We start from the raw sequence: 24,275 nt of genomic DNA, 5'->3' as shown, positions 1-24,275 counted from the left end.
GCCCACACCCAGGCCACTGGGCAACATCCCCAAAACTGGGCGGACACATCTCCCTGTAAATTCCGGTTCTCCGACCTCAAACTGTCAGTCAGCAATGGCGCACAAGCTTGGGGCTCTCTAGCAGGCCCGCCACCCACTCCCAGACAACCCGCACCTTCTTCTCCTCCGTGTTCCCACACCCTGCCCTCCACCCTGGCTCTCGGCACGTGACCCCGCCCCATGCTTCTTGGAGAAACCAGGAGCACCACCAGAGCCCAGGTATCTTCCACCAAATGCACACCTGCCTGTATCTGCTCCTACTGTGGCCCCCTCCCCTCCTTCCCGTGGCAGGGCGCCTCCCTCACCCCTGCAAGGCACAGCCCTTCCCCGGTGCTGAACCCCACCTCTGCCATCTTTGCAGGGCCGAGGCTCCCGTCATCCCTGCCAGCATCCACGTGTGCTGGGGCTCTCCTACCTTAGATACATTTGCTTTGTTTGTTTGCTTGCTTTTTTTGAGAGAGAGGGAAAGAACGAGAATGGGCAGGGGAGGGGCAGAGAGATCAGGAGACAGAGGATCCGAAGCGGGCTCTGCACTGACAGCAGAGGGCCTGACTGGGGGCTCAGAACCACAAACCATGAGATGGTGACCTGAGCTGAAGTCGGATACTCAACCGACTGAGCCACCCAGGCGCCCCTTAAATACGCTTTTCCTTCACCGGCAGCCTCTTAGGAGATCGTCCTACTCTCTGCTCCCTTAACAGCCACCCCCCTTCCCAGCCTCCTTCGCTGCCCCAGCACGAGGCTCCCAGCCCCACCTCGCCACTGACCCAGCTCACGTCAGGGCCATCAGCAGGTGCCACTGCCATCTGCTCACAGTGCAGTTCTCAGCAGTGCAGCGTGGGGGGTCCGAGCCCTCCTCCCGAGACGCTCCTCCCCCAACTTCTCGGCCGGCTCCTCGCCCAGCACCAGCGAGGAGACAAGGGGTGCTCTGGGCTCGGCCCCCAGCCCCCTCCTCCCCTGCCCACCCTCCCTCCACCATGACCTGGTCCCACCTCCAGCCTGACGTCTGCTGAGCCCCACATGCGTGTAGTGACCTGCCTTCTCCCCAGCTCCACTCACCACCTCAGGCGGGACACGTGGATCCTTGACCTTGACTCCCCCGGCCTCACTTCTGACCTGCTCCTCCTCCAGGCTTCCCCACATCTACTGGGTGCTTAACCCAGAAACCACAGGAGTCCTCCTTATTTCCTCCCTCTCTCTCATCCCTTACCCCACAGCTAGTCCCTCCGAAGGTCCTGGCAAACCCATCTCCAAGCTCCCGTTCCTTCCCCTCTTCTCTGCCACCTTCTTAACCTCGGGCAGTGCCCTCCGTCACCGGTCACCCGGAGCCCAGGAACCCCAGCTCTTGCTTCAGCACTCGCCCCCTGCCCGTCCAGGCTCCCCAGAGCACAGGGGGATCTTCTTACAAGCTGAGGAGTGGGTCACCTCCCTGGTAAAACCCTCCAATCTCACTGACTTCAATTTCTCAAACACTCCAGGAAGCTCCTGCCAATCTCAGTCTGTACACCTGCTCTCCCCTCTACCTGGAATGCTCTGTTCCTGTTCTTCACACGAGGCAGCAGCTTAAATGTCACGTCTTCGGGGAGGCGTCTGGAGCCACACGCTCCCAAGTCCGTTTCAGCCCTTGCGGCTTTCCCTCGCACAACCTGCAGTCATTTTGTTTGCAAATCCATTTACAACTGGTCTTTTGCTTTGTTTTTGTTTTTTTGGTAATGGGGAGACAACGGGAGTCTTTCTCCTTCACCAAAATGTAAATTCCGTGGTAAGAGAAACCATGTCTCATTTACTCACTATTGATTCCATGTTGAAATGATGATGTTTTGGGTATACTGGCTTAAAACACATTGAACTTTATTTCACCTGTTTCTTTTTGCTTGTTTACTGTTTTCATTTTATCTTTGAGAGAGACAGAGAGAGAGAGAGAGAGAGTGCAAGCAGGGGAGAGGGGCAGAGGGAGAGAGAGAATCCTAAGGAGGCTCCACACTCAGCATAGAGCCTGATGTGGGGCTCGACCCCACAACCTTGGGACCATGACCTGCGCCGAAATCAACAGTCAGATACTTAACCGACTGAGCCACACAGGTGCCCCTCTTTTTGCTTTTTTTTTAATGCGGACATTAGAACATGAGAAATTCCGTATGTGGCACTGATGTTTCTATTGGACTGTGCCGGTCTGGTTGGCCACGATGGGGGAGACGCAGATCATGGTAATATGTTGACATAACCCTGCATTATAATGACATGTTTTGTGTGATTAACGACACAGGGGGGCATGGGCCAAGTCCTCAGTGTACCCAGAAGGCAGGCAGGTCAGGCTAGGTTACAGCAGGCCTGAAATGCCAACTAAGGAGGAAGAAGTCACAGATCACTGCTACCCAGCCGGAGGCCTTGCAAGGAGCTTACGTCAACCGTTCGAACCATGTGCCCAGGTGAAGGCTGACACCGGGATGACAGAGGATGTGTTTCAACATGGTCACAGGGCAGATATCCTAATGCCCATGCCAGCTCTGGTGTATTCCCAGTCCTCTGTGAAAGAACACGCAGTCTAGATATTCCCGTCTGCACAAGACTCTGTGCTCCCATCTCCTCCTCTCCCCTTCTTAAAGAATAAGGGGTGCCTGGGCAGCTCAGTCAGTTGGGCGTCCAACTTCAGCTCAGGTCATGATCTCGCGGTCTGTGAGTTTGAGCCCTGCGTCGGGCTCTGTGCGGACAGCTCAGAGCCTGGAGCCTGCTTTGGATTCTGGGTCTCCCTCTCTCTCTGCCCCTCCCCGGCTCGTGCTCTGTCTCTCCCTCTCAAAAATAAACAAACATTAAAAAAAGCCTTTTTTAAAGAATGAGGCTCATCTAAAGCAACACGGTGTTTTTATGACTCGGTTTCTCTGGCCATCTCGGCTCTGGGCCATGGTGAGACTCCCTGAATGGGGCTGAGCGGAGACTGACGTGCAGGAGCAACCAGCCCATCTTCCATGAGACACCTGCTAGGCCAGGAGGGGGCTGGGGGGGGCGGTGCGGGAGCACCAAGAAGCCGCCACCACCCTCCTCCAACCCTCAGGCGTCGAGCTCACCCTCCGGGGCAGCACATTAATGTCCGTCCCTCCAAGAGATTATCTGCTCCCGTGGAGCAAGGAAATCCACTTCTCACAGAGGTTAATAAACTTACAGATCTCATTACTCGAAGAGGTCACGCTGGCAAGAATTTTAATGCGTTTTTTAGAAAGGGTCTGGAATAATTATTACAACAGAACAATGGCTACTCGGAGGAGCGAGGGCAGAAAGGTGACTGGTGGGGACAGAGCAGCTCCCCCTCCGTCCGCGCAGCGTCCCCCCACTGTGGACGGCACGGCGCTAGGAGTCCAGGCAGGGTGGCCGTCTCTGTAACGCCCACCGTCTGGGGCCGGGACCACCTGCCTCTGCTCTCGCTCCCAGGTCGCCGGGCGTGTTAGCAAGTTTTCTAGCGGTGGTGACTGGCACCTTCACAGACTCACGCTCTTGGGACCCTCAACTGAGCCCTCAAGGCTACTCACCAATGTGGATGTGCCTCCAGCTCACTCCCGGCCCCGACCTCCACGACCAGATGCACCAAACCATTTACTTCTTCCCGATCTGCCCCGGCCCTCCGCTCAGTTCCTTAGCTCAGGCTGAGAAGGAAGAGCCAGCCAACCAGATTCACCCAGCCCCTCGTTCCCTTCTCGCCGTGGCCTCAGGATGCCTCCTTTCCTGCTCCTTCACCTGGTCTCAGGGGACGACCCTCCGGGGCCCCTCCGGAGGCTCACTCCTCCCCTGAGGCTCCTGCTCTAGCTGCCTCCTGCCCCCAGCCTCACCGGCTCTGGCTTTTTCTAGTATCTTCAATCTCTTCCTCTTCTTTGCCCTCAGCTCCCAACACGCTCAGTTTATCACACGAAGTCAAGCTTCCTTCCACCCTGACTCGCCCACAAGCTCTCCTGCATTTTCAGCCAGATGGTCCACTCCTCACCACATACCCACTCCTTGAAAGGCCTTAAATGGACTGGAGCTTTACTCTGGGCTAGAGCTCCCCTTAGAATCCACCCTGCCCTAACACCATTCCCCACACAGTGGTGGTTGGGGTACGCGTAGGTCCCCACCCTTCTCCGAGCTTTCCAAGGCCTCCGCCCAAGAGCAGCCGCCCCGCTCAGTGTCCTCTCTTCTGGCCTCTCTGTCTCATCTACTGGTTCCTTCTCCATCCCTTCAACTGTCACTCTTACCCAGAGCTGCACGGGTCATCTCCCTGACCCGTCCTCTCCTTGAGAGACCGAATCCAGAGGCGACAGCTCCCAAATCTGTACCTCTGGTTCTACCTTGACTGCTGAGCTCCAGAGCCGAATTTCTACTTAGAGAGGCCACCCTGTGGAAGACCCACCACAGATGGGAATTCATCATCTCCACCCAAAACTAAACTCTCATAATTGCCCCCCACCAAAAAAAAAAAAAAAAAAAGGACACCTCCCCTTGTGTTCCCAACCTCAGCCAATGGCACCAGTTACACAGTCGAGAAACATCTGAACGGTTGGCAACCCAGCCTCTCCCTTTCTCTCATCCCAGCAATCAAGAGCCGTGGGTCCACTGGCCACATGACTTCCACAGGGGATCTGGCCCCCAGGAAGCGCATCTCAAGAACACGGACTTTGCTCTCAGACTCAAGCTGGATTCCCAAATTCTGCCACCTTCCTGTGGGACCTTGAACAGATCATGGAATCTCCCCAGGCCAGTTTCCCCAACGACGAACTCGAGGGCTGCTGTAGGAGTTCAATGGGATGTAGTATAAACACAACAGTTCCAACCTACCAGCATCTCAGGAACGGACGGCTTCATTTGTGCCCCAATTTAACAACTCTCTAGGAAAGATCCTCGAGCCCTCCCAGCCCCAGCGAGGCCCCATGCATATAGTTTCTGTTTTCTCGTATCACATGCATTCCCCAAGCCTGTCCCGGATCCGTTACAGAACAGGAGGGGGTTGACACCACATGCACCTGTGTCACGTCTTCTCTCTCCCCTCCACCCCTTCTCCTCCTGACATTCTGCGTGCAGACTGCGGCTCGGTCCGGTAAGCCTCTTCTCCCCAATCCATTAACCCTCCACACCGCCCCCCTCACTACTGTCTCTGGAACGATGTTCTCCACCCAAGTATCATTGTCGTCTTCAAGCCTAAAAATGTCCTCTCATTGCCTGCAGACTGAGTCCACAACTCCTTGGTATACACCACACTTCCTCCTCCTGCCTCCAGTCATCTGCTCCCCGAGCTCCCTGCCTGCCGCCTCTGCCAGGCCTCATTCTTTGGTACCAGGACTCCCCTACCTGTGGCCTCGCCCCTGGCTGGCTCCTTGCCACCCACGGGATTAAGTCCCAACACCCTGCCACAAAGGCCTTTCCCTCACGCCTGTACCTTCCTGACCTTCTGAGCACTGGACCCGGCCGTGTACTCGACGTTCTCCCTCCCCTCTCTGCCCAGAACTCACAGCTACAGCATATCAAAACGTGTTGCCTTTAACCCTCACAACCACCCTATGACGTTGGTGCCATTATTATGCTAATTTCACAGATGAGGAAACTAAAGCTCGAAGGCAGGCAGTGTCTCGCTCTGGGTCATGCAGCCAAGTGAATGGGACGCCAGGACTGAGTCCAGGGTCTCTGTGCTGGACCTCCATGCCTCGTCGCTTCCCGTGGGCATGAGCAGCTCTCCCCATCTAAATGTCTCCCATCGCCCACCCCAAACTCCTACTCCTCTGCCTGGGAAACTCCTACCCACCCTTCAAGACCCAGTTTGAAGGTCACCTCCTTCAAGAAGCCTTCTCAAACCTCTCGCAGAGGGAAGCATGTTATCCTTGTTGGTATTTCAAGAACGAGGCTCATCTCGTTGCCCTAATGTCCTGCTCACCATCCTTCTCTCTTGGGAGGGCAGAGCCCCTGTTCTACAACCTCTAACTTCTTGGCTCCTGGCCCAGAGATGGCGCTCAGCAGCCAAGTGGTGGTCATTGGTCAGGCAGGAGCTGATGAAGAGTTGAGGGGGGATGAGGAGGGAGTTCAGACCCCTGGGAGCGGGTGAGGGCCACGAAACGCCAGGCCCTGAAACCCACGGGTGCAGAGCCCACACGGCCCCCTGGCCCCATATTGACCCCTTAGGTAATGTCTGTTTAATGTCCACCTTCCTCGCTACACTGTAAGCGTCATGGGACCACAAACATTCACCACTCTGTTCCTGGCACCCCAAAGTGGATGGCCTCTTGAATTTCTTGAAGGAACGAGTGAATGATCACACGACGGGCTCTCTGACCAGCAACGTAAGTCGTTAGTCTGAACCCACAATGGGGAGCAACCTCTCATTTTGTTGCCCGCACTTACACCTCCCCGTGAAAGCAACCGGCCGGCAGCCTGGCGTTCTTGTTGGCAAATGTGGGTCGGCTCTCCTGACCGTGCCCATCCTCTGCCGGTGACTGCCCTCCACCCACACAGCCTGCGGGCTTTTGTGCTGCGAGCAAGGCTCCAGAGGGCAAACTTCATATCGTCAGGGTCACCCGATGACGGGAACGACTCCAGCACCGCTCAGGACTGGGAGCAAGCAGCTGAGAGGATCAAAGATCAGGGACACTCTGGCCACATATTCCAGAAAGTTCCTCAGGGGTCAGCTGCCAAACCCCCACCCAAAGCAGAAACGATGGTGATGGTGATGACAGTAATCACAGACCTGGCCACCACATGCTGAGTACTTATGTGTCGGGCACTATGCTGGACGCTTCACACACATTCCCTTGTTTGTGGTCACTTTACTGTGCATTTAACAGATGAAGACATGGGGGCGCCTGGGTGGCTCAGTTGGTTAAGCGTCCGACTTCGGCTCGGGTCATGATCTCGCGGTCCGTGAGTTCGAGCCCCGCGTCGGGCTCTGTGCTGACCGCTCAGAGCCTGGAGCCTGTTTCAGATTCTGTGTCTCCCTCTCTCTCTCTGACCCTCCCCCGTTCATGCTCTGTCTCTGTCTCAAAAATAAATAAACGTTAAAAAAAAATTAAAAAAAAACAAAAACAGATGAAGACAGTGACGTCTGAGAGATGAAATGACTTGTCCAAGCTCACACAGCCAGGGGCTGGGGATCTGACTGCATTTAACCCTCCTCCGTGTCCCCCCCCCACCCCACCCTCCCCCCCCCAACAGGCGGCCCTCTATGACAGTGAACTGGCCACCACGTAAGAATGAAAGTTCTCTCTCGAGTCACTCGGAGGCGTCAGAGAGCTCTTCCCCGACCTTCAGAGCTCCAATCTGCCTGGGCACCTGCTCTACTAAGAAGCTCCTCTCCCGGCCCTTTGGAGCCTCCCAGAACAGCTCCACTCCCCTTCCCCACGAGGACCTTCTCTGTCACCTCCCTCCCCGAGGACAACACGAGTCAAAGCGCCTCTCCTTTCCTCCATGTATCTGAGCAACTCCATTAAAAGTTTTCCCAATTAAAGATCCCAGAAGGAATCCAATACCCAGGCAGCAGGGTCTGCAATATTCCTCACTAATTGGATCCCTGTGGACACCCCCTACCCAATAATCCACAGACGACAGTGCCCACCCCCCCCCCCGCCCAAGACCCAGAGGACAAATGGTCTCAGTCCCCCCCCACCCCAAACGGCCTCAGGTGCCACTGCCTGTGACTTCCCCAGGACAAGGCACAAAGAAAGGGGCCTGCCAGAGCCCCTCCCTTAGCGGGACCCAGCCTCCATTCGGCTGGAGGACACCTGCACGCCAAGAGGTTTCTTTTTTATTATTATTATTTTAATGTTTTATTTATTTTTTAGAGAGAGTGTGAATGGGGGAGGGGCAGAGAGAGGGGGGACAGAGGACCTGAAGCAGGCTTTGCGCTGACAGTAGAGAGCCCAATGTGGGGCTCGAACTCACCAACCGAACCGCAAGATCATGACCTGAGCCGAAGTCAGACACTCAACTGACTGAGCTACCCAAGGCCCCCCCACCCCCACCCCAAGGGATTTCTCAATGCACATCTCTCAGGCTAAACTCTTTGGCTGGTGGCGACACCCCGGTCCCCAATTCCCCAGCTGAATAATAATAATAATAATAATAATAATAATAATAATACGACTATCAACCAGGGTTGTGAATAAAAATGTGTTTTTCTCCTTAAATCTCTCTAGTCGTTGACAAATGTCTAAATGTGTTCCCCACAAGCATATTTTTATTCTAACAAGCTAATTCGAACTATAGTTTAAATAAATTCTCCCAGAACGATACCATATGACTAAGCGCTCAGAGGCAGAACTACTGGAGACTCTGCCGTAGTTGAGCAGAGACTTCCAACCCGCTACCTTCCCACACAAGCGCGCCCCACTAGGAAACTGGGCCACGATGCCAGTGCTCACCTCCAAACCCGTAACACGACCGAGGGCAGCCTATGTGCCCGGTGTCTAGAAATACGGAAAACAAAGAACTGGATGCAACCAACTGAGCCACCCAGGCGCCCCTGCCTGTGTTGGCTGAGACATGTCACAGGATTTATCCAGCTTGTGTGTGTGTGTGTGTGTGTGTGTGTGTGTGTGTTAATTGCCTCACAACTGAAGCAGGGAATAGAACGTCCTTCCAGTATATATGTCCCTGCCAGCCCTCTCGCCAAGGGAATTCTCCAAAGGAGGGGCCGCGGTGCCCACCAGACAAAGGGCTTTGAAGCACCGTGCTTCTGCTCACAGAGAACCTTCCTGTCCAGGTCTGCAAGCGGAATCACTCTGCCCTGATATTTCCAAACAAGCAGAAATAGTTTGAGCAGCTGGGTCCTCGTCCACCAACCACCCTTAGCAACAACGATGAATTCTTGATGTTCTCACCAAGATTCACTAAGGAGCAGTGACTCACCCAAAATTACGCAGCCACTGCAAATTACCCGATGTTAATTGTGATCCTGGTTTCTCTACCATTTCTTTCCTTTGGTAATTCATTTAGAGCAACCGATTGCTTGAAGGAACTGTCAAAATGTCTTTTTTTTTTTTTTTTTTTTTTTTTTAATACCCTGCCTTGTTCTACAGAGGATTTAAGCGAGTTTACAAAGACGTATAAAATTTAGCAAAACGACAAATTACAAGTAGGTGTGGATTTAAAAGATGACATATATTTGGGGCACCTGGGCGGCTCAGTCGGTTGAGTATCCGACTTCAGCTCAGGTCATGACCTCACAACGGTTCATGAGTTTAAGCCCCGCTTCGGGCTCTGTGCTGACAGCTCAGAGCCTGGAGCCTGCTTCGGATTTGGTGTCCCCCTCTCTCTCTGCCCCACCCCTGCTTGTGCTCTGTCTCTCTCTTTCAAAAATGAATAAACATATAAAAAGTTAAAAAAAAAAAAGAGAGATGATGTATATTTATAGTCACCGTCATGAAAAGATGTCCACTCAAGGTATTTTAAGTTGAAAAACTTACGTTACAAAACAGATGTAGGAGATGATTCCATTTCGTTAAAAATACATTTGTTCTAGGTAGACCTACATCTAGACGCAGAGACACACGTACGTGCAGAGAAATCCGCAAAGACAGACATCTGATTGCCCAGGGAGGCTATCCCTGAGACGTGGGATGACAAGTAATTTTCACTTCCTTCTTCATGCTGTTATTTTTTAGTATGAACGTGCAACATTTTTATAATTAGGGGAAGAAAAGCAAAGCTATTTTCATTTTGTTAAAAAAAAAAAAAAAGAGAGAGAGAGAAGTAAGAGCAAAGGAAGGGCCATCCGACAGAACAAGGAATAAAGGTAACGAACGAGGGCTAGTAAGTCTGCCGAGGGTGACCGCACATTTAACTCCAGTTCCCCGGGAGTCGTTACAGAAAAGAAACCCACTATTGACACAAGTCATGAAGTCCACTTGACAAGAACAAACCACCTGCTTTGCTCTGAGTCTGTTTCCAGCAAGAATGATGGCACGTCCCCCAAAGTGAAGGTCAACCCAAAGAGTTAGTCATTCATTGCTATTCATTCATTCATGCATGCATGCATTCATTCCATACACGCCTAGTTAGTGCCTACTCCATTGTATATTCTTCCAACTCTGACACGGAATGTGACACTAAGGGCTGCCTACGTACGTGAGGATGGTGATCATCAATGCTAACAGCGCCCTGGTAGTCCCTGTAGCATATGGGGGCATCTGTCCTACATGTCCCAAATAGGCGGGCACTGCCTCTGACACCCTTTGCGTTACAACATTTCGTTGAAACACACACATAAAGCTGGTACTTCTACACGTGGCTTTACCTCCAATTTGGAAATACAATCTCCGTTAAGGGCAGGAGTGACCTAGTAGGTCTGCTCATCCTGGATCTCCCAACAGACCCTCCCAATAAATGCCTTACAGACGAACAGATCGAATGAACCTTAGTAAAGTGAAGTTTAGAAAGCCCAAGACAGAACCAAGAAAGACAAGTTCCTTCAACAGATCTGAGAGACCGTATCTGTTTTTGTCAACACGAACCCAAAAGCAAAGTTCATACTCTGCGGGAGGAATGGAAAATTACATGAGAAGGAATGAACATCAAAGGAAAGCTACCCAGTATCGGTTACCGAAAGGAGGCCCAAGGTATTAGATCACCGCGATTGTTATCGCGCGGTGCAACGTAATCTTGGCCGGACAAAATAAAGGAGTGTAAACCAAAGCCTGACAGGACTACAGTCGGTCTTGTTTGTAAACACTGACAAAATCAGCCAAGAGTCACAACAGCAGGCAAGCTGGCTTTTCTGTTACCTTTTGCAGGCGAGTAAAAAGATAATTTATAACCCCAATACTCGGATGACAGCTGACAGCCTGAAAATTAACCCAAGTCATAATAAAAGCTAAATGGCTTGCTTTAGCATTAAAAGAAAATTGCATCCAAATGTGGTTTCTTTCTCTCTTGGCCCTTGTAACCCTCAATTAAGCAAGCCATATAAAAGGTGATCCCAAAATTATCACAGCTCCCAGGCCAGCATCCAAGCAAGGCTGCCCACCACATTCAAGCATTAACTCCATCAAAAAAGTACTGGGGGGGCGCCTGGGTGGCGCAGTCGGTTAAGCGACCGACTTCAGCCAGGTCACGATCTCGCGGTCCGTGAGTTCGAGCCCCGCGTCGGGCTCTGGGCTGATGGCTCAGAGCCTGGAGCCTGTTTCCGATTCTGTGTCTCCCTCTCTCTCTGCCCCTCCCCCGTTCATGCTCTGTCTCTCTCTGTCCCAAAAATAAATAAACGTTGAAAAAAATAATAATAATAAAAAAAAAAAAAAAAAAAAAAAAGTACTGGGGCCTACAAGGGGCCTGTCACTATGCCAGGTGTTAGGAGACACAGGTGACAAAGGTAAGCCCCTATCCTTGTGGGATGCCAGCAAGGAGGACAGATTGTAAATAAGTTAAAAAAAAAAAAAAAAAAAGAAAGAAAGAAAGAAAGAAAAAAAAAAAAAGCCCACATGATTGCAGGTGCGCTGTGGTGAGTAATCACAGACAAATAGGTGTGGCTGTGTTCGCAAGGAACGGCAGGGGTCGGAAAGGCTCTGCAGGTGACCCTGATGTGGGAATCTGAAGCATGAGGAGGAAGGTATTTGCAGAGTTAGGACAAGAACCTCCCAGGCAGAGGGAAGAGCAAGTTCAAAGATGCCCCCCCCCCACCCCCGACCCCCGACCCCGAGCAGGGCAAGAGGAGAAATGAGGCTCACGTTAGCAGAAGGCAGTGAGGGATGGACAGGGGACACTAGAGATGAGGCACAAGCCATCCCCCTGTGGCTGCAGGGTGTGCGAGGTGACCTGATCCGATTTGCAATTTTTAAAGCCAGCTACTTGGGCCCCCGTATGGAGAATGGATTGGAGATACCCAGAGTGGGAGCTGGTCCAGGAAAGAGGCAATGGTGGCCAGGACCAGTGTGGGGGCTATGACCATGGGGACAGGTGGACACCAGACAGTATCCCGGAAGTAGAACCACGGGGCCCACTGACAGCGTGGACGTGGACGGTAAGGGAGAGGAGAAGCAAGGATGATTCTTAGCAAGCGGGTGGATGGTGGGGCCACTGACTGGGATGGAGAAGATAAAGGGAAGGTCAGATCTGGAAGAGGCATCAGGAGCTCGTTCATGGACAAGAGTTGGAGGCCCCCAGAAGGGATGTGTTGGAAATAAAAACGTGGGAGTCACCAGCAGGGGTGGGTGGACAACATCACCTAGGAAGGGAGTGTTGACCGCACAGAGGAAGCAGGTCCGGTCCGTAAGCGGCCCATCATTCAGAGGTCAGACAGAGGTGCAACACTGGACAGGAGCCATCGGGAAGGGGAGCAGAAAAGCAGGGGAGTGTGGCGGCTGGAAGCTGGCTGGAGGGGGGTGGGGCAGTTGTTCCAGGGGGGAGGGAACGGCCAAGAGGCTAAGGCCAGGGCACAGGCTAGCAGCGACCCCACAGTCTGGGTGGCACTGCAGGGTGTGGAGGGTAATCAAATGGTAGGCGAAGAAAGCCAGTGGACGCAGTGGCTTTGGGACCGATGTTTTCAGGGGAAGGGAAGCAAAGAAGCAGGAGAGAGATGCGAAATGACAGAAGCTACGGTGGTGCTCTCCAACATGGCGGCCACCACCATATGTGGCCGTTTCAATGGAAATGAAATTACAAACTCGGGCCCTCGGTCACACTAGCCACGTTTCAAGTGCCCTAGAGCCACAGGTGGCTGGGGCCGGCCAAATTGGGCCATGCAGACACAGCACTTTTCCATCAGTGTGGAAAGTTCTACTGGACGGCCCTGAACCAAAGCATGTTTGTATACTGATGGGAAAGAGCCTGGACGGAGGGATGTGGAAGAACAGAGCAACGTGGCCTGATGAGGTGAGAGGGGGCCAGGGTGGTGGGACAAGTGGGTGAAACAGGTGGGAGGCAAGACACGGGGCCACAGGGAGATGAGACTCTCCTTGGTCCGTGGCTCCTATTTTGTTCGCGGAGGGAGGCAAGGTGTGGTGGGGAGGGGACAGACAGAGGTCTGAGGGGGAGAGACAATGTGCCAACAGCTGCCTCAGGAGTCAAAACACAACCTTACTGGGGAAACCACACACAACGCAAAACACTTCACAGAAGGGAAGCGGAAACAGTGAGTGTCTGGAAGAGGACAAGCATCTGAAGTGGGAGAAGTAAACTCAGATTTTTTTTTTTTTTTCCTCTTAAGTCTGGGCCACGTCTACACAGTGGAGCCGTGACAGGGCTACGGGGAGGGCCGCGATGAGGTTCTCTGCTGGCTGCCCTTTCCTCCTTCCCCTCGTCCTACTCCACTCTCGGAAAGGATGACATTGGTTCTATTTTGGGTGAAAATAGCTCCCTCCACCCTCCTCTGCCTGAACTGCTTATCCAGCCTTAACTCCATCTCAATTTACTGCCCTGGTTTGTCTGCACACCTCAATTACGGGAGAAGCGCGTGTATTAAAACTGGCAGAAGGGGCGCCTGGGTGGCGCAGTCGGTTAAGCGTCCGACTTCAGCCAGGTCACGATCTCGCGGTCCGTGAGTTCGAGCCCCGCGTCGGGCTCTGGGCTGATGGCTCAGAGCCTGGAGCCTGTTTCCGATTCTGTGTCTCCCTCTCTCTCTGCCCCTCCCCCTTTCATGCTCTGTCTCTCTCTGTCCCCAAAATAAATAAACGTTGAAAAAAAAAAAAAAAAGCTGGCAGAAGTAGGCAGGACTTGCAGACCGGCCCTCACCTACACGAAGGGAGTAACAGTCACCTACCGAACGATGGTAAAACTCCGTGAAAGCCACACTCCATTTTCACAAGATTCCCCCAAGCCACTCCTCCCCGATGCTCCACAAATGAAAATTATCTTGACATTTTCTTTCAGCTTTTATGAGTAAACACTTTCCTTTCCACAGAACTATTTGATCTCAACCAACAGAGTTTCAACGTTTGTTCTGGATCACGCAAGTGTGTTGAGTTGGTTTTGTGTTGTCTGGGGGAGGGAGGGAGAGAGTTAAAATGATCAGACCCCTTTTATCTTCCTTCTATCTGGAGACCTACATTTGCCAACTCCTTTTTCCCCATCAATTTCTTTCTTTCTTTTTTTTTTTTTTAAGTATGAAATCTGAGAGCCTCAAAGGTTCCCACTGCACAGAGAGCGGCCTTTTCATAATCTACCAAGAGGTCACTGGAAATGTTACAGAAAACCCGCTTCCCAGCCCGTGTGCCTCTGGTAAAATGACCCCCAGTTTCTCCGTGTGGGAAATCTCCTGGACTGACGCCAACGTCTCAGGCGAATCTCTAGGCCCCTCTCGCCACCCCCCCCACCCCCACCCCCCACCCCGCCCTGCTCATGGAGCTCTGGAGAGCCCTCACACTTCACCCAAACTCCTCTTGGCCTGCCTCTGGGTCCTCCAGACCCCACAGGTGAAGTGGGCCGGGAAAGAGGACTCCAGAAACGGCCTGGAGGAAGGCGCAATGGAGCCGCTGACCCACGGGAGCTAGGTCAGGCCACCAGGACCATGTCGCCCCTTCCACTCCTTCCCGATCCCACAGAGAAAACCAACATCTCCAGACGCACCCAGCAGCGGTCTGGGGGGCCCGAGAAGGGCTGTCTGGAGGGCGCTGAGCACGCAGCAGGAGGCAGAGACGCGGAAACTCTGGTTCCCTGACCCCCAGCGCCAGCCCCACGCCCCCTGGCAGGCTGTGACTTCCCCTCTGCGGAGGCACCAAATGTCCCTCCACAAGCGCCCGTCGACTGCCCGACCACCGAGGGCGTCAGTTTCCTCATCTGTAAATCGGGCTACATAACTGTTCCCTGAAAACGGACGGCCCCTCACCGCCGTGTGCTCCCATCGAGCGAGCAGATGCAAGGAGTTAATCGTGTTATTAGCACAGTGGCTCCCTGACTCACAGCGCCTACTGCTCACGGAGACGCCAAGGAGAAATCAATCCTGCTTTTTCAAATTACTTTGTATACTCACAAGCATTAGTCACTCCGACAGAGTATTTCAACTTCTCCCCCTGAGCCTCTTACTCCGTCGAGTCCGAGGCCGGAGCCTCAGCCCGGCTCCTTCCGCACTCCCTCACCCCCATCCCGCTCCAAGCAGAGTCCGAACCCACTATTCCTACGCCGGGGGGGTCAGGATTACTCGGTCTGCTCCCCTTCCAGGAAAACTTCTATTTCCATTCGGCTTGTCACGAACCCCGCCGCGGAGGACGACACACTGCCCCGCGCGCTCGCACACACAGGCCCCGGAGTTGACCGCGCGCCCGGGGCCGGCTCGGGGGCGGAGGGCCACCGCGCGGGGGCCCCAAGTCCGCGCCCCGGCCGGGCCGCCCCTGCCGGGGGTCGACGGCCCCCCACCCCCGGCCGGCCGCACGCCCGTCCCCCTCCCCCCGGACCCCCCGACGCGCGGAGAGGGCGCCGGCCCCCCGGGGGCTCCCTCACCCCATCTCCGGCGCTGCTCCGGCGGCCGCTCCGACGGGCCCTCTGGCGCTCGCTCTCCGCGCGCTCCGCAGCCGCTCCCCGCGCCGCACATGCGGCGGCCCGTGCGCGCCCGGCTCAGCCCCAGCGCCGCTCCATGCCGCGGGGCTGCGCGGCTGCCGCTGCCGCCGCCGCCGCCGCCTGGCGCGGGCGGGCGGGGGCTGGGCCGGCGGGGGCTGGGCGGCCGCGCTCGGGCCCCGCCCCGTCCCGCCCCGCTCCCCGCGCCGGCTCCTTACGTAACCTCGGGGGGCCCCCCGGCCGCGGAGCCGGGCAGAGGGCGGGGGGCGTCCCCCCGCGCCGCCGCGCGCTCCCCGCCCGCCTCCCGGGAGGCCCCCTTCCCTCGGCGAGCGGCGTGGGCGCGCCCCGGGCGCTCGGCGCAGTGCCCGCAGCGAGCATCCCGCCGGTCCGACCCAGAGCCCCGCTCGCAGCCGGAGGGACTTTGGGGCCACCCTGCGATTGCGGATGAGGGAACTGAGGCCGCGGGAGGGGAAGTGAGTTGCGCAAGGTCACGTATTCAGATCAGAGCTCAGATCTCCAGAATCAGAGATGGGCACGGCCACGCCCCTCCTGGAAGCCCACCTTGGTGTTGCCGTCCATTGCCAGGCTGGGTGGCTCAGGGTACCCGCTGCCATGAAATTCCGGAAAGCCAACGTGGCGGGGAGGATCCGGCACCTGCAGCAGGTGTTCTGGGCTCTTCCCAGCGTGAAGGTGGGACAGGGCTTCCAATTACAGTGTAATAGCTTTTAAGGAGGCTTAGTTAAGCTTGGTTTTATTCTTAGAGCAAGGGAAATGGAGATGGCAAAAGAGGAATTTAAAGACGAGCAGTCTCTTAATCCCCTTTCCACACATCGTGTCCTGATTCCCTACTAAAGGCTGGCACTGGGTCTAAGCTAACCTCCATCCCCCGAGGGCCTCCCACCAGATCATCTTCTGCTGAGAACACACTGCCCACATAAGCCTGCCATCTGAGGACAGCTGGGGGGTGGGGGGGGGGGTGAGGGGGGCGTAAAGGAACAAGCATATGAAGTAGGGTCACCATCTCAAATCTACCCTCACCTCTTCTGGGACCACAACTTTACCTGCTAACTCCCCAAGTCTCCTCAGGGTGCACCCCACCCCCTGTAATTCATACTGTGGTCAGTAATTTTCTCAATCACAAATCTGATCATATCACTCTTCTTAAAATCCTTCACTGGCTTCCTTTTCACTGTCCTTGGAATAAAGACCAAGACACTAAACATGCCTATAAGGCCCTGCCCCATTTTGCCTCTCCAGCCTTTTCTCTCTCATTATCCTTTCTGCCCTTAGCCAACTGGCCATCCTCCTTTCAGCCTCAGGACCTTTGCACATGCTATTATGGCCATCTGGGAAGATTTTCTCCTCTCCTGTCTCTGTCGTCCCTAGTCAATTCCTACTCATTCTTCAGATCTCAGTTAAACTGTCACTTCTCTGTGGAAACTTTACTTAATGCCCTAGACAAACTGAACACCCATCCTTTTTCTTTATTGCACTTATTATTTGTAATAAATATTTGTGACATTATCAGTTTAATATCTTTTCTCCCAGGCACATCTGCAAACTCTATGAAGCTGTATCTTTTTGCTCATCGTTGTATCTCCAGTGCTCAGAGCTGTGCCTGAAAGTCCTCCGTAAATACCTGTTGAATGAATGAATTAGCATAAGCCAGGCCACAGACACACAAAATTTGCCAGAGTCTGTAAGCACAAGTGAGTCTGTTTAAAGCCAGGGCTGGTACTTGGTCCGGGAGGAAACGAATCTCTCACTCTATCACGAGCTGAATTCAAAAGATCGATCGGCTGGGGGGGAGGGGGGTGGGATGAGGGGGATGGGGGTGAGGGTTGCCCTCAGCAGCGTCAAAGGAAGAAGTCAGCATAGGGGAATGAATGGCAGAGGTCAGCTTAGCTGGGGTCGGAGTATCAGAAGACAGATTCACGGCGCGGTGGGGCCAAGCAGTCTCCCAAATCCTGAAGAAGACTTTCTTTTTGTTCCGCTGATGGGAAGGGCACACCCACATTACCCCCGGGAGATGCAGTGAGGCAAGACAGGTGGGGCTGCTGAATCACTTGGGCTGCTTCCCACAGACAGTGGGAAGCAGGGCACTGCTGGAGGTGTGAGCCCACGTGAGGCTAAACACTCCATGAGTAGGGGCATCTGGGTGGCTCAGCTGGTTGAGGGTCCAACTCTTGAGCTCAGCTCAGGTCTTGATCTCAGTGTCATGAGTTCAAGCCCCGCACTGGGCATGGAACCTACTAAAATAAAATTAAAATTAAAGATATAAATAAAGAGCCATGAGTAAAATGCCCATCCCTCTGGACAAAGGCCCTCGCTACAGGGTGAGGGGTGGGGGGGGAGAGGAAACGTGTGGATCAGACAAGATCTGGAAACAGCTGCCCCTCCTTTCCACCAGCTTTGAGCGGCCACCCCGTGGGGACCTGCGAGGAGTGCCTTCCCCCCTCTCCTTCAGCCCCCAACTCCAGGCCCAGATTGGATGCTGCCTCTTGGGAACCTTCTGAGGTCGCCAGAGCCGTGTGTAAGCTTCCTGGGGTGGCCCCCAGCAGGAGCACTTTGTCATTGTGGGATCTGCCCGAGCGTGGGGCCCCTCAGGGTCCCTACCAGTGCCTCCTGCTTCATCAGAATCAATAGTCACCCCTTTTCTGTGAACAATCTCCCAGCAACATGCTCTGTGCAGCCCCAGTTGTCGAGGAAAAGGATTGAGCAAGTTTCTTCAGCAAGAGGCCTGATGTGAAGAAGGGGGGGGAGAGACTCCTTGCCGGCTGGAGGCTGAGACGAGGCCAGGAGATTTGAGTGTCCTTTTAGGCTGAGCATGAGGAGCCAGTGAGGGGGCACGAGACTCCAGCCCCAGGCAGAGGCGTGAGCCTTGGAGAGGAGAAGAGGGTCTAGGGAAGAAAACTGATGGCGGTTGAGGTTCCATTCTGCTCAGAGAAGCAAGGACACCTACTGAACATGCACGAGCGAGGGAAGGTGCGGGGAAGCCAGCTGTGGAACGGGAGCCTTGGGAGAGTCAAAGGATCCAGAGTCAGTGGATCCAGAGTTGGGAGTGGGTGGCGCGGAGATGCCCCCAGAAGTCTGGGAAGCCAAACCTTGACCGGCACAAACTCGGGCACCTGGGACTCCCGCCAGTCCGTGTGGCAGCAGAGGCTTCCAGAATCTGACCACCAGGCACGGACAGTCCGTCCGAGAAGGTTTTGCACTCTCACCAGGGCAGATGAGACAACCGTGGGTGGCTCACCAGAGAGCTATAGGTGCAGAGGGCTGAGGAAGTAAGGAAACACACCCTTCCTCTGTGTTGCCTACAAATCCCCCCAAGCTTCCTTGGCAGAAGAGCACTTTGCACCCTCTGAGCCTGGGAGGGTGACGTTCCACGGCTCTGGCCTCCCGTCTGTCAGGTACCAGCTCCTGGAGAGATGGCCGGCTGTGGTCTGGGGCAGGGGAAATACAAGATGTGCTAGAACGTGTTGGTGCACGAGGAAGTAAGGAAGGCTCAAAAAACAAAAGGATGGAGGCATGTTAGAGGGACACAGGAAAGAGCTTCCGATGGCCAGAGTTGGAACGATTCGAACAATAAAATAAACGACCCTGTATAGGATTATAACGCAACATAAGAAATGAATATACACGAGTCCATATTTAAAGAAATTGTTCAATAAGTGGAAAAGAGGCAAATCCTCTGTACAGAATTCCAAATAAGATATGGAGATACTTCCCTTCCAAGGGGTAGAGTTCAACACCCCCCACTCCTCCACTCCCTGAGAGTAGGTCTTAGTGATTTGCCTCTAAAGAATAGAGTATGGGGGTGGGCGCCTGGGTGGCTCAGTCGGTTAAGTATCTGACTCTTGACTTCAGCTCCTGTCATGATCTCAGTTTGTGAGTTTGAGCCCTGCGTTGGGGCTCTGGGCTGTCACCTGCTTGGGATTCGTTCTCTCTCCCTATCTCTCTGCTCCTCCCCTGTTCATGATCTCTCTCTCTCTCTCTCTCTCTCAAAATAGGTAAGTAAAATTTAAACAAATAGGAATAAAGTATGGACAGGGGAAAATGGTAACTTTACAGTGGAGAAACCACTTTCTTGACCAAGTGGTGCAGGTTAACATCACCAGTGATGAGCCACTTTGGTATCACGTGCCCTCTGATGGGGTGTTGAGGAGGCGTGTACTTCCCCTGTGTGATGTTTCTTCCCCTAAACCCATCGCCCCAGTTGGATCATGAGAAACACACCAGACAAATCCACAACGAGGAACATTCGACATAATACCTGGCCAGTGCTCCTCCATCAAGTTCATGATAAACAAAGACTGAGAGACTGTCACAGAGCAGAGGAGACCCAGGAGACAAGACGACTGAATGCATACGAGATCCTAGATTCGGTCCTGGAAGAGAAAGAAGAAAAACTAAAATCTGGAGTTCAGTTACTGACAAGGCACTCGTCGGTTCCTCGTGGCACACGCCCCGTGGCGACGTAAGACCCTGACAACGGGGGACACTCAGGTGAGAGGCACCCAAGGACCTTGGCACTGTCTTTGCCGCTTTTCTGTAAATCTAAAACTGGTCCAGAATAAAAACGTTTATTGAGAAAGAAAGCAGCCCTGGGAGTCTCCCGTAGACCAAAGCCTGCGTGCCGTCTCACCACCGGCCGTGCGTGAGAGGTGCGCAAGCAGAGCTCATAAAATGGAAACACGACTTCTGTGTATGTATGGAAGTTACACAGAACAATTCTTACCCCCTCACCTGCAAAGCGTTTTCCCTTCTGTTCTATTTTGAAAAGCAGCGCTGTTCACAACCGACCACACTGATTTCAAAAACCTGCAATCTATATATATTTCTCTTTCAACAGCAAGATTAGGTTTACTGTGTACATGTATATGGTGCTATATATTGCTGATGCAGGGACCTCAAACATTTTGTTTTCTTCTGCCCATGAAAGGTCAGCTCTTGACGTAGGAAACAAATGTTTCATTAAAGCCGTTAATTAAATGGATATCTGTCAGGTGTTACACAGCCACTAGATTATGTTTGTGGAGACCATATAGTAACATAGAAAAACACGTACTCTTTCTGCAAATACTGATCACCTACCATGTCTCTGATGCTGAGCTGGACACGAGGGAGAAAGTAAGTGTTCAGCCAAAGAGGCACAGTCCTTCTGTCGCGGAACTATAACATCGAGTGGAAGACATATGACAAATAATCACACAACATAAGCTGTGATCCGTGTGAGTAAAAGAGTCCTAATTTAGGTTGAGAAGCGTGGGTAGGAATGGCCTCTTTGGAGGGGCACTGACCAGGGATGGCATGGGAGCAAGAGGTCCCAGGCAGAGGAGCGTCAAAGGCACTGAGGTGGACAAGACCCAGGAAGTTCCCCGGAGCTGCAAGGTCAGCGTGGTTAGGATGGTGTGAGTTTCGTGAGGCACGAGATGAGCTGGGAGACGAGCACCGGGCACGGAGGCCTGGCTAAGGATTCGGGATTTGCCCAAATGCACTGGCAGGTGGGGAATGCTAGGATCCGGTTTACATTTGTTTTAATTTTTTTAAATGTTTATTTAGTTTTGAGAGACAGAGTGTGTGAGCAGGGGAAGGGCAGAGAGAGAGAGAGGGAGACGCAGAATCCGAAGCAGGCTCCAGGCTCCGAACTGTCAGCACAGAGCCCGATGTGGGGCTCGAACTCACAAACCGTGAGATCATGACCTGAGCCGAAGTTGGACACTCAACCGACTGAGTCACCCAGGCGCCCCTGGTTTATATTATTTTAAAAATCACTCTGGTTACCGGGAGGAGAGATAAGAAGGGGGCAAGAGTAAAAATACGGAGACTGGTTAAGAGGCTCTCACACAAAGCCCAGACCAAAGGTCAGGGCAGAGGTGAAGGAAGGTGAGTTACAGATCAGACATGTATTTGGAGGTAGGCTCAGGAGGACTTGGTGAGGGACTGGGTGTAGACTTTGATATAAAGTTAAGCACAGTAATCTATGTTCCCATACTCACTGTGTTGGGACTCTGGTTAGGCGAAAGCTATTTGTGTGTAGGGAGAAGGCCTGGAGGTACAGAAAATGAAAAGTCTGGTTCACGGGGCAGCAGAAGGAATATGGGGTAAAAACACAACATCGGAGTCAGACAGACCTGGGCTGCATCCCGGCTCTGCCACTGACCATCTCTGTGCTGGTGGGCAAGCTCCAACCTGTTGACTCCCTCGTAAGGGTAGATCTTAGCTTGCTCCCTGAATCTTCAGAATCAAGTCTTTTGAAAGCTTAAATGAGATACGACATGTAAAGTGCTTAGCTCAGCCCCTGGAATAGTACCTTCTTAATACATTGTAAGTACCATTATATTGACTGGCTATCATGGTGGAACCGGGGAGAAATTTTCATTCTTTATCGTCACTGAATTAATACTGCTATAATGCTATTTATATAGTCAACACACTAAAATTTAGAATTGGTTTGGGGATTCTGAAACTGTATGGAAACAGCTCACGCATTTCCTGCCCGGTAACACTTTGCAACCCTGTGTCCCAAACTCCCCATAGCTTCAGGATTCTTCTGCAGGGCACCTGAGGGTCAGAGAAGACTACAGGCTATCTCTTTAAGATGACACCAGATGGACGTGGGACCACCAGGCCCAGACCCTTGTTTCCAGTCGAGCCGAGGACCTGCCCTTAGGAAGGCGAGCTGGAACTGATTGCCAGCAGTCCCATCCAGGGCCTTCCTAAGTCTGTCCGTCCTAGCTGCTGCTGGGGATTCTGAAAGCATTCATTCAATCACTGAACCTTAACTGAGCACCTATTCCAAGCCAGGCTGTGTCCTCAGACAACCTAATAATCAAACTATAGTGTAACTGAGGTATAAATAAAGTTCATGAAATACGGACTTTGCCTGGCTTCGGCTTCAAAAGACAGACATCACAGCTGGATCTTAAAGGATGTATGGGAGAGAAGGCCAGTTCCTGCAAATAGACCAGCACAAGAGCGTGACTCACATGGGGAATGACAGCAATGTCCATGTGGTTGGCTCAGTAGTGTGTGGTAGGAAGTGGCCAGGCATAAGAGGGAGGTTGGGACCACACTGGGAAAGATCTTAGGGACACATTAAGGAGTTTGAACTTGATTCTGAAGGCCGTGGGAAGCAAATCCAAGTTTTGAAGCATGGTCAGATTAGCATCTTAGATGCTCTGGCAGCAGCGGGGAGAATGGGCTAGAGAAGCAGAGATTAAGGGCAGAATTTTGTTAGGATCCAAGTTGGGCGGGTTCAGCCGAGGCTGGGGAAGGAGGGGAGGTGTGTGTATCAGCCTCCAGTAAGGGATAGGAGCCTGAAACGAGAGACCACGGAGCGCTTGCGGGTCTGGGCGGAGGGCCGGTCATCCAACAGCCCAACAGCCTTGAGGAGAGGCCGGACCTCCCTGGCTGCCTCCCAGCAGAGTTCAGCCATGAGAGGCACAGCTGGAAATGACCCGCTGGGCAGCCCAGCCAGCTGCAAGTGCCCCAGGGCTGTCCAGGCTGTGCTGCCTCGCTGCCAGGAGCCAGCACCCTGTCACCTTACTGTCCTTTGGGATGAATCCGCAAGTGAGTCTCCCCGTAAGAGTGATCTTCAAAAAAAAAGAAGAGAGTGGCCTTCAAGGGCGGGATCCCTCCCGGGTCTTCCTTGCTCTGACTGTGCTCTGTTCTTAGATAAGCTCTCTTCCCAGCTCTGGTCCCACATGCATATATAGCAAGAAATTAGTAAATTGCCCAACAATTCAACCCATAGTCCCAGAATTGAGCTGCAAAAAAAAAAAAAAAAAAAAAAAAAAAGAGTGGAAATATATGTTGCAAACTGGTCGTTCTCAACCTTGCCTGAAGATTAAATCACCTAGAGAGCCTTGACAAAAGGCCAACGCCAGTGCCCCACCTCCAGAGAGGATGATTTAATCGGCGTGGGTGGTGCCCAGGCATCGGTAATCCTGTCAACTCCCCAGGTGATCCCACCGTGCAGCCAAGGCTGGGAACCACTGCTCTGAGCCTCAGGTGCCCGAAGAGGGCATAGATACGTGGCACACAGAGCCCCGGGGTGCGGGAACTGGGTCACTGGTTGGGCTTTCTTGAGACTTAGGGCTCCGGAGGGGAACTAAGAAACCCAAGGAGTTTGTGGGGCTCAGCGCCTGCTCTGAGCACAGGACAGAAGGAATGAATCCCGAAGCCCACAGCTGCCCCGTGGAGCCCCTGACAGCCCGACGGGCGCCCGTTTGTACGTCCAGGAGAGCTGGGGTGGGCAGGCTCAGACAGGTGGGGCCAGCCTTCAGAGCCGACTCAACAAGACAGGGTGAGTTGAAAAGGTTTCTAACTGGAGACATCATGCAGATGGGGATGGCTCTCGAGGGCACATGAAAGCCCGGAGGGAGGCGGGCAGCAGAGAGGAGAGAGGGTCGGGGCAGTTTTGGACCCGCTGAGAAGCAGGATGCTGCAGGCAGGGAGCAAGGAAGGGGAACTCGAGAGCCGAACCCAGAGGACCCCAGGAGGAGCACACTGAGCCGGTGGGGCAGAGCTGGGGCTGAGGAGGGCAGGTGGTATCACCAGGGGAGGGAGGGGGAGCCTGGAGGCTGAAAGAGTGGCCCTGAGCACCCAGGGGGCCACCTGTTCTAGATGTGGACCGACCCCCCCCCCCACCTTTAGCTTGATTTAGCTGAGTCTAGTATCTTAAAATTCTTTTGCGGGGGGCACCTGGCTGGCTCCGTTGGTTAAGCGTCATGATCTCGTGATTTCAGCCCCGTGTTGGGCTCTGTGCTGCCAGCGCGGAGCCTGCTTGGGATTCTCCCTCTTTC

At 53.6% G+C, this 24,275-nt stretch overlaps 1 protein-coding gene across 4 annotated transcripts in view; it reads right to left on the bottom strand.

Moving 5' to 3' along the window:
- The window catches only part of HOMER2 (homer scaffold protein 2), a 98,320-nt gene extending 78,469 nt beyond the window's left edge, over positions 1 to 19,851 (bottom strand). For 2 of the 4 annotated variants that reach the window (XM_045448611.1, XM_045448612.1), the window contains exon 1: positions 19,742 to 19,851. In XM_045448611.1, the coding sequence (XP_045304567.1) occupies positions 19,742 to 19,836 (95 nt within the window). In that variant the 5' untranslated portion in view covers positions 19,837 to 19,851. Of the gene's footprint in view, positions 1 to 15,414; positions 15,821 to 19,741 lie in introns of those variants that run through there. The other 2 variants (XM_045448614.1, XM_045448613.1) reach the window with 2 other exon arrangements.
- Positions 19,852 to 24,275: the final 4,424 nt, after the last annotated feature.

Source organism: Leopardus geoffroyi, chromosome B3 (genome assembly GCF_018350155.1).
Source record: "Leopardus geoffroyi isolate Oge1 chromosome B3, O.geoffroyi_Oge1_pat1.0, whole genome shotgun sequence".
Classification (NCBI taxonomy): Eukaryota; Metazoa; Chordata; class Mammalia; order Carnivora; family Felidae; genus Leopardus; species Leopardus geoffroyi.
The sequence above is the reverse complement of the archived record's forward strand: the minus strand, read 5'-3'. Positions and strand labels throughout refer to the sequence as shown.